The sequence below is a fragment of the Neophocaena asiaeorientalis genome, unplaced genomic scaffold (assembly GCF_003031525.2).
Source record: "Neophocaena asiaeorientalis asiaeorientalis breed wild unplaced genomic scaffold, Neophocaena_asiaeorientalis_V1.1 scaffold167, whole genome shotgun sequence".
In the NCBI taxonomy this organism is placed as follows: Eukaryota; Metazoa; Chordata; class Mammalia; order Artiodactyla; family Phocoenidae; genus Neophocaena; species Neophocaena asiaeorientalis.
Genome location: NW_020175022.1, coordinates 1428861 through 1439555, shown reverse-complemented (window position 1 = coordinate 1439555; position 10695 = coordinate 1428861). Strand labels below are relative to the sequence as shown.

Sequence of the window (10695 nt, the reverse complement as noted above, 5' to 3'; positions counted from 1 at the left end):
GCCCCCTGCAGTGGAAGTGCGGAGTCTTAACCACTGGACTAACAGGGAGGTCCCAAAGACAACCATTATTAACATTTGGTATAATTCCTTCTGGTCCTTTAGTATAACATATATCAGAGAAATGATGTATACTATTTTAAACTTAATACTTATACTGTATATAAATGTTGTATTTATATGTATTTCTTCATTTAAACATATATTCCAAGTATTTTATTAGGTTATTAATAATGGTCTGAATAAATATAATTTCTAACACATGGAATGATTATGTCATAATTTATTTAACACTATTTCTATTGTTAGGCATTTTTGGTTGCTTACTAGTTTTCACTATTAAAGGAGAAGAATGCTATACAATTTACATAAGTCAGGTGTGAAGTTTGCCCCAAATTAGGATTATTTTCTTCATATAGATTCCAAGAAATGGAAATAATTGGATGAAGAATATGAACACTTAAAAACTTCTTGATTCATATTATCAAACTGCTTTCAAGAAGGACTGTAAAACTTTACTCTTCCACCAGAATGTATAAGGGTGCCCATTTCATCACAGACAGTGGGGTTTCTGTAGGCAGCAATGGGCTTTAAGGGCATTTCAGAAAGATGAAACGGCACAAGTAACAAATTAGAAATAGCTAAGTAGGGCTTTCCTGGTGGTGAAATGCCTGTCAATGCAGGGGACACGGGTTCAAGCCCTGGTCTGGGAAGATCCCACATGCCTTGGAGCAACTAAGCCCGTGCACCACAATTACTGAACCTGTACTCTAGAGCCCACGAGCCACAACTACTGAAGCCTGCACCTAGAGTCCATGCTCCACAACAAGAGAAGCCACCACAGTGAGAAGCCCATGCACCACAACGAAGAGTAGCCCCCGCTCGCCGCAACTAGAGAAAGCCCGTGCACAGCAACGAAGACCCAATGCAGCCAAAAATTAATTAATTAAATAAATAAAATATCATTAGAAAAAAATAGAAGAAAAAAGAAATAGCTAAGTGTCTCTAAACTTAAAGAATGATGAGAAAGTAGTTTGCTGTGGCCAGAGTGTGAGTATGGGTACACGAGAAAATAGTGGAAGAAAAGTGTAAAAGGCTATGTTGGAAGCTACCTAGTGGAGACCCTTGAATGCCTGGCCAGGAGTTTGGACTTTATTTTGACGAAAATGGTAGACTGTTTAGAATTTTGACCTTGGGTTTGGATGATACATATTTTAAGAAGATACTTCCATAGCTGGGTGAGAAGAGAATCTGAATTAATGTCATTAGGAATGGAAAAGAGAAAATACATATAAAGTATGATTCAGAGGCCTAAAGGACAGGGCTGTGTGGGTTTAGGGAGAGAAGGAAGAGCCCAAGATGATACCAAGGCTTTGATAATCTGAAGATGATGATGTATTACTCAAAATAGAGAATAATTTTTCCTTGAACTTACTCTGAAATCATTTTTGTGGATGGGGGATTTAGGGCAAGTTGGGATAGGGAGAGGGGGAATTTGATTTTAGATTTGTTGAGTGAGACAGAGAGAGAATGTGTGTGTGTGTGTGAGTGTGTGTGTGTTGTAAGTGGAAGTAGGGCAGGTGGGTGGGGAATTTTGATTTTTAAAGAAGAGCTAAAGTTGGAAGTTGGACATAGAAGTCGGTTGCTTAGTAGAAAGGTAATTTTTAGAAATTGTGAACTGGGTATAATGCACATAATGGTGATAGATGAAGCTCAAGGATCAGAGGAGTTTGCTTTGGCATGGCTAGAGCTAGAGTGTGAGGGACAGGTGGAAGAAAATAACCTAAGAAATGAGGCCAAAGCTGATATAGCAAAACAAGCCAGGAAAGTGATATGTCATAGATGTCATAGAACTAAATGCAGTAGAGAGTTTATAAAGCAGAGAAGTCTCTCACATTTCTGTGCTATTGCATATCCTTTTTGGGTCATTGGGCAACTTACTTCCCTCCTTCAACACATGAGCAGTTCCATTCATCTGAAAACTTGGTGCAAGTAGTGCCTTCTCTCTGGAGCTTTAGGCAGTTAGGCATCTCCTCTATGGCCCCATAGCCATTTAGACATATTATACCATGATGTGTTGTATTCTATTGCTTAAAGATATCTAATTCCCAAGTGGACTGTGAGCCCTTACAGGATAGGATGATTTCTCATTAATTTTTGTATTTCCAAGGCCTAGGTAATGTCTGTCACATTGTAGATGCCTAGAAAATGCTTGTTAAATTAGTAAGTGCTAAGAAGAGGTTTTGAATTAAAACCCTAAAAGATATATAATCTTCAAGAAGAAACTTCAATAGAGAAGAGGATTTACAATACCTACTGTAGGGAGTAAACAAGATATATATATAAGTGAAAGTATTGCTCCATTTTAAAAAGTTATCACCGGTCTAGACCCAAGCTGATCAGTACTGTGAATGGGTTATAAATGAACCAAGATATTAATCACCTCAACTACTTTCCCAATGGGCCATGCAAATATTATCATCTTTGTGGGCCACAACATGAAAAAGATAGGAAAGTACCTTTTTGTTTGTTTATTTATGATTTGTAGACTAGGTACTTCCAGTAAAGATTTGAGGGGGGTTATGGGTTGAATTGTGTCCCTCCCAAATTAATATGTTGGAAACCTAACCCCCAGTACTTCAGAATGTGACCTTATTTGGAAATAGAAGCATTGCAGATATAATTAGCCAAGAACAGGTCATTAGGGTGGGCCCTAATCCAATATGACCAGTCTTATAAAAAGAGAACATTGGACAGAAATACACATGCACCAGGGAGAATGTCATGTGGAAATGAAGGCAGAGATCAGGTGATGCTTCTACAAGCCAAGGAAAGCCAAAGATTGCCAGCAAAACTTCAGAAGCTAGAGGAAAGTCACAGCCCTTCTGACTTCTAGCCTCTAGAACTGTGAGACAATAAATTTCTGTTGTTTAAGCCACTCAGTTTGTGATATTTTATTATGGGAGCCCTGGAAAACTAATACAAGGAGAAACTTGGAAACTAATACAAGGAGACACGTTTAAGTCTCAACTCTTCATATTTCCTCTTTTTTTCCCTCTGAAAGCTACATTACTTTTGTTTGTGGGTTTTATGGATGTCAGCTAATTCATGTATTGAGGGACTGTTAGGTGCCCACATACTGTGCTGAGGATTCAAAGACAAGACATAATCTCTGCCCCAAAGGCACATACAGAATATTGGAGTGACAGTTAGGTGAACATACAATTTAAATATAATGTGTAAAATATTCCAGTATGCATAGGATATTTTAGGAGCATAGAAAAAAAGACATTTTGCCTAGCCCAAGAATTTAGGGAAAACTTTCTGGTATAGATAATGCCTGAGCTGGTTTTGAAGGGAAAGGAGGAATAAACCAAGTGAGGAGAAAAGATGTTTCAGGCAGAGGGGCCAGAATAGCCAAGATATGAAGATATTAAAGGTAAAATGATATGTATGGGAACTATAACTGTGTATGTTTCAATATAACTAGAATGAAAAATGTGAGCCAAGTGCCAGGAATTGAGGCTGGCAAGACAGGTAGGGACCAGACATAGGCGACTCATTTTTTCTACTAGGGAACATTCATCTCACAATGAATGGTACTAAGTACAAGAGGTATAAGCCCAGACTTATATTTTAGACAAACCAGATTGGAAGCAGTATAAAAGACAGATTTAAGAGTAAAGGAGGGCTTCCCTGGTGGCGCAGTGGTTGAGAGACCGCCTGCCGATGCAGGGGACACGGGTTTGTGCCCCGGTCTGGGAAGATCCCACATGCCACGGAGCAGCTGGGCCCGTGAACCAGGGCCGCTGAGCCTGCGCGTCTGGAGCCTGTGCTCCGCAACGGGAGAGGCTACAACAGTGAGAGGCCCACGTACCGTAAAAAACAAACAAACAAAGAGTAAAGGAGACCTGGGTATATATCCAAAAAAAACCCAAAAACACTAATTCAAAAAGATACATGCACCCGAATGTTCATAGCAGCATTATTTATAACAGCCAAGATATGGAAACAACTTAAGTGTCCATCAACAGATGAATGGATAAAGAAGATGTGGTATATATATAACGGAATACCACTCAGCCATAAAAAAGAATGAAAATTATGCCATTTGCGGCAACATGGATGGACTTGGAGGACATTATGCTAAATGAAATAAGGCAGACAGAAAAATAAATACTGTATGATATTGCTTATATGTAGAATCTAAAAAATACAATAAACTAGTGAGTATAACATAAAAGAAGCAGACTCATAGATATAGAGAACAAAGTAGTGGTTACCAGTGGCAGGGTGGGGGAGTGGGCAGTACTAAGTATTGGGCGTAAGATAGGCTCAAGGGTGTATTGTACAAGCCAGGGAATATAGCCAATATTTTGTAATAACTGTAAATGGAAAGTAACCTTTAAAAACTGTGTAAAATAATTAAATATTTTTTTAATTAAAAAGAAAAAGAAAGAGTAAAGGAGACCAGTTAGATAGCTACAGGGAGAGTCCAGGCAAGAGATGTCTCAACTAGAGCAATAATAGAAGAAATGGAGAGGGGGCAGAATCAAGGACAGATATGAGGTAAAATTAGTTTGACTTGTTGTTTGATTGGATCTGGAGGATCTAAGACAAATCCATAGTATCTAATTGGGTAACTATGTTGTGTGGTGTTGCCTTTTAGTGAGATGGGAAGTTCTGAGAAGGAACGAAATGGTAGGGAGGGCACTGGGTTCCCTGGACATGCTGAGTTTGGAGAAACTAAGATACGTGGAAGTGCATGTGTCCAGATAAATAAGTCTGAAGTTCAGGGCAGAGGTCAGAGCTAGAGCTAGAGATTTGAAATCCATCAGCCTATAGTTATAGCTGAAATCATAAGAATGGAATGATTGTATCCAAGAAAGATGTAGAATAAGAAGAGTAATGGGCAGAGGATGGAGCCCTGGAGGAAAGACCAACAACTGGGGGCTAAGCAGAGGAATGGGTATTCATAAAGGAGACCAACAAGGAATGATCAGAGAAGTACTGTAGAAGATAAATCATGAAAACCAAGAGCTGACTGCAGAATAGGAAGTGAAGAATTCTGAGTAATTTAAAATGTCACTTTATAAGAAGCTATAAATATTCACCATTTTCAATATCATGATGATCATCATCATAATCACAAGAAAGCATTGGTTGAGGTTCCCTCAAATTCCTGATTTTACTTAAATATACATTAAAGTGTGAGTACCTGTTTTTCACAAGCCAGTAGTCTCTCCCGTTAAGGTTACCATATCCAATCACCAGTACACCATGATTCACAGTCTGAGTACACAAGGGGTCATAGTAGACACCTGAGAATAAAATATGGGTAGAGAACAAGAGTAAGTGATGTGTGGCAATGAAGGACATTTGAAAATGCTATTTTATTAGACTGTTTTGGGTATACGTCAGGAACATACACGCTCACATTTAAACTATTTAGAGTACATGATTCTTTGCCATCAATGCTGTATTTGTCAGGGTTTTTTTTGTTGTTGTTGCTTTGTTTGTCTGTTTGTTTGTTTAGCCAAGTTTGGCATCAGTCTAATCACAGCTCCCTCAGAAATCTTCTTTGATGAACTGCCACCTTTTCCTAATTATTTTTTAACTTATATTGTTGTATTTCTATGTATATATTCCTAAATTGTTTGTTCTATATATTGTCATCCTTTACTAAATTAAATGATCTTTAAGGTGAGGTTTAAAAAAAAAAAAAAGATGATAACCTTCTAGTTTGTCTAATACAATGCTCTACCCTTAGTGGGCACCCCCCTTGTACACTACTGTGTTGTACCTACACTCCACAGCGGCTACAGCAGCTAGGAGCTCAGGCTCTGGAGTCAGGCAGCATGGTTTCTAATTCCAACTGACGGCTTGCAGACTGTATGACTTTAGGCACGTTAACCTAAGACTTAATTTTTTCATCTGTAAAATAGGGCTATTGTAAGGATTAAATGAGATAATGCACAGAAAGAATTTAGCATAGTACCTGGCCTGTACTCTTAGTAAATTTTGCCAACTGTTACTTTACTAATTAGAACTGGGTATAAAAATATGTATATGAAATGATATGAGGTGGCGGATTCCATTTAACCTAATCTAAGCATCCAGAGGCATAGTGATGGGGAAGACGAATACTCTTTCTTATGGTGCAAGGGCAGTATAAAGCATGAGGATAACACGTCTGGATTTTTACCACTTCTGTAGAGGAAGAAAGAAGAATGGCGTGCATCTACAGCAACAGACACAGGTCCTTTGTTGGCCACAGCTTCTTTTAAGGCATCTTCACTGCCGAAGGGAAGTTCAATATACCTTGAACACGTCGCAGCTCGATTTTTTGCATCATACTGGCACTTTTCATCCTGTGGAAAAAGGATAAATCAGATAAAGAAGTATACTTCAACTTCCTTTATAAATCGACAGTATCCTAAGTCTGGATTTCAAATATGCTTTCTTTCCTCATTTAGTCTTTTCAAGTGTCTAAGGCTCCTTCTTCCTTTTAAAGAAAGAAACATAAAATCTTAATAGAAAAACCCTAATAGTTCTATGTTTCACCAATAAAAGAGGAAATACAGAACCGTTCTATTGCTTTAAATTGTATACATCTTCATATGTGCAAATTTGCCAGGGTAATGTCTCTCAGACTCTAAGGTGGATTGTTAGGGGCATACTACATCAAGACTTGAGACTAGAGCTTTAAGATCTTTTTTTTTTTGGGGGGGGTGGTACGCGGGCCTCTCGCTGTTGTGGCCTCTCCCATTGCGGAGCACAGGCTCCGGACGCGCAGGCTCAGCGGCCATGGCTCACGGGCCTAGCCGCTCCGCGGCATGTGGGATCTTCCCGGACTGGGGCACGAACCCGTGTCCCCTGCATCGGCAGGCGGATTCTCAACCACTGGACCATGGAAGTACCTGAAAATCTATTTTTAATCATGAACTCTGCTTGCTTGTTTAAAAATCATTGTGCCACTGATAAATTAAGTAGGCTGCTGCATAAGAAAGAGAACTCTTGAGAATTTAAGAATTCTTGATGGAGGTTCATTCTCTCTCTCTCTCTCACATACACACACACACACACACACCAAGCAGCACTGCTTCTCAAGCAATTGGCTTGGTGATAAGTTTAGTACAGTGAGTTGGAGGGATAGCATGAGGTCAAGGGGCGGCACACACAAGTTTGCTTGTGGCACACCATGGCTTTGTAGGGATAGGAAGCTTCTGAATCGATGCCGTTGTTATCAATGATATATTGGAAAGCCTCTGTCATGAAGCCACCGTTGCAGCCTTTATTCCCATATTTTTCAGTTGAGCAATCCACCAGGTTCTGTGCACTCAGGGACACCAGCTTTCCTGTTTTCAGCTTCACTTGTGCTTCCAGGGCTCCCACAGCACTGAAAGCCCAACAAGCACCACAAGAGCCCTAAAACAGAGACAAAGTCACAAGGGCAATCACAGAGTCAGTAAGGATGACTTCCATAACACAAACTGGGCAACTCCCAACATGTCAGCACTTTCAGCAGATCCAGGAAGAGCTCCTGTTTCCTCTTCCCTTAGGCCATGGCAATGAAGACCAAATACTTGATTGTTCTCTGGGCAAGGTCTAACCTTAATAAATATTTACGAATGGCTGAGCTCAGAGCATGATTGCCATATTCAAATATATTAAGAAACAGTACTTACTGAGCATGTACCAAATCCCAGCTATTTTCACCCCATAGTAAGGGAGATAAATGCCAATAGTAAAGTGATTTTTGAGAGGAACTGGGATGATTCCCTTGACCTAAAATACTCTTCCTCCTGCCAAATAATGCCTGAAACATAAGGTTAGCATTTTTCAGACATTTTTAGCTATAGAATTTTTTTTGGTCATAAGCTATTTTACAGGGAAGCATAAACAAACAGAAAAACACAAAGTTGCTTTAGTTTAAAAAGGTGCGGAGTGTTCTAAGCCACATCATAATTGTTCTCTCTCTCTCCATCTCATCCCACTCTGCTCTCTAGTGGAAGGAAGCAAATTCAATTTGCCTTTGGTCAAAGCAAAATCACCCCCTAAAATGCAAGCACCCAGAGAAAGGATCTCATTAAATTATTTATAGTTAACACTTAGATATGTAGTTTATTGGGTCTTCTTATACTTTTGTTTTAGGGAAGCTCCAGTAAGAAACCCAAAACTAGTTGAAAGGAAAATATCTAGGTGGAAAAGAATAAGAGATTAGCAGTATCATTCACTTCTTAATTTTTCTATTCTTCTTTGGTCACAAGCTGGGGCAGCTGCTCAGGACACTGATTCTTTTCCCTTATCCTGACCTCTAAGGTGATACATGTGTTTTATCCTTAGATATCCCTAACTAATTTAGGATTTTGTAGCTTTCTTTCTTTTTTTTTTTTTACAAGCAAATTAAAGGAAATACAAAAACATAGGAACAAATTTATAAAGTCCATATTTCTTATTCTAACAACATAAGCCTAGTCATGAATTAACTTGACCACTACAATTTACAGGCCACCCTTAGCTCTAGTTTTTCCTCTCCTTCAACCCTGAAATTCATAAGTGAGTTGGAGGAATAAACTTCCTGATTGAAATTCTCTCACACACATGATACTATTTCTCAAGTAATCGGCTTGGTGGAGGGTCCAGTGCAGTTGATGGATAGCATGAACGCTAAAGGTCTGTCTTAAAGACCTACTTGCTTAATTCACAGTTTTTTGCTTAGTCTAATATTGATGGCTCTAACCTTTGATGTTCTCAGCACTGTGGGGAATACAAAAAGTATCATATGTGGTCCTGGCCCTTCAGGAGCTCACAATGTAGTTGGGAAGACAAGAATAGCAAACATACTTAGAAAGGAACCTAAGGGACTATGAGATTCACTGCCAGATTATGTAGCTAGACTCAGTATTTAAGGAAGAGAGATCTCTATCTGGGTACAGAGGCCTGGGATGACAATACTCACCTGGTATTTCACTTCAGTAACACACCCCTTCTCTCTCCAGTCCAGAGAATCAGGCAATTTCTGATTAGGGTTTGACTTGTAAGTGACATTTCTCTGCCATTGGCTGGGAACTCTCAGGGAACTCATCAAAGATATCACTTCTTCACTGGTCTACAAAGATATATACATAGCTCCTTTCACTTATACCCTTCTTTTCAATATCCTGATAATTGTAACTGTGAATATATTTAACAACTGAGAGAAACAAGTGGTAGCTGTGACTAATATAGGTAACTATCTGGTAGGTGAATTATCTGGGTCTCTTTAGTCTTACACTTTGCCATTAGCATCACAGTTAGGCATGGGGAAGGAGAAGAAGAAAATAATAAAAACTAGGTTACAGAGAAGCAGATTTTTGGTTCAAAGCAAGGCAGAATTTTATAAAAGTTTGTCTAAAAAGTGGACTAAACTGGTTTTCCTTGTGAGAAAGAATTATAAAAGAGATTCCTGCATTTAATCTACTTAGGGTGTTCCTTTCCAAGGGGTACTACGATTCTTAATTTTGGCCACAGTGAAAAAGTTTTGTAGGGTAGAACAGAATCTAATAACTAATGGGAGATGATTTGTGATATTAAATACCCACACTCCCCCATTAAGAAAGCAAGTGGGCCATATTAAATTATAAATTTAGACTTACATAACTATGTTAACTTATTCTAAAATATTTTGAGTAGCCTTTAGGCAATGCTTTCTAGAATTACTAAAAATAAAAGTAACAGTGGTCTGCGAGTTAAAAATTCTCCTTTAAAGAAGAGATTTGTTAAGGAAAGTGATCACAGTAGGACCAAAGAAGCAATCTGTACAAATTCTTATGTCCTTAAATTCTGTTTTCTAATTTTATACACATACAGAAAACACTCCTTTGTTGTTTGCCTTCAAATTGCCTTTGGGGAGACAGAAATCCTGTTTACCCAGAGATGAAAATAGGATTATTTATAATTTACCTACCATGTCTGCCAGGTGGTTCATGCCTAGATCATATGAATGCATTCCCATTGAATGCTCTAGATTGTGAAGCATCACAGTTTTTAGATTCTTTTCCCAGATGAGACGCCGTGCTACTTCCTCATTCTAAAATATAAGGAAAAAGAACATAGTTATACTGAATCCTTCAAATATGTGTTCAATAATGAAAATAAACATATTATGAAGCATTCTATTAAGTGTGGATCTCTTTGGGAGCATACAAATAAATGAATATATCCAATATAACTGGTAAAACTGCACAGTAATCTTAACTCTTCCCCTTAATTGCTCTGATGGTGATTAATATCATTTTAGATATACACAATGAACTTCCTCAATTTGCTAAAAAGTTGTTTTTAGAAGTTGCAGTTTGTTGAAGTATATCCTTTGTAAGTGGTAAACTCACTTAATGATTATAGGTTTTTAAAAAATATTTTCTCGGGCTTCCCTGGTGGCACAGTAGTTGAGAGTCCGCCTGCCGATGCAGGAGACACGGGTTCGCGCCCCGGTCCGGGAAGATCCCACATGCCGCGGAGCGGCTGGGCCCGTGAGCCATGGCTGCTGAGCCTGCGCATCCGGAGCCTGTTGCTCCGCAACGGGAGACGCCACAACAGTGAGAGGCCTGCATACCGCAAAAAATAAAAATATATATATATTTTTTCTCTTTTACCCTCACTCTTGAAAAATAGTTTAGCTGATTATAAATTTCTAGCTCTTTTTTTTTTTTTTTT

General features: G+C 38.7%; 1 protein-coding gene across 1 annotated transcript in view; it reads right to left on the bottom strand.

Annotated features, from left to right (window-relative positions):
* Positions 1 to 5082: 5082 nt before the first annotated feature.
* CTSS (cathepsin S) overlaps positions 5083 to 10695 on the bottom strand; it is a 9243-nt gene continuing 3630 nt past the window's right edge. The window contains exons 3-7 of the mRNA XM_024762909.1: positions 9947 to 10069; positions 8960 to 9109; positions 7198 to 7425; positions 6203 to 6368; positions 5083 to 5318 (exon numbers count right to left, since the gene is read on the bottom strand). Of these exons, the coding sequence (XP_024618677.1) occupies positions 5098 to 5318; positions 6203 to 6368; positions 7198 to 7425; positions 8960 to 9109; positions 9947 to 10069 (888 nt within the window). The 3' untranslated portion in view covers positions 5083 to 5097. The remainder of the gene's footprint in view (positions 5319 to 6202; positions 6369 to 7197; positions 7426 to 8959; positions 9110 to 9946; positions 10070 to 10695) is intronic.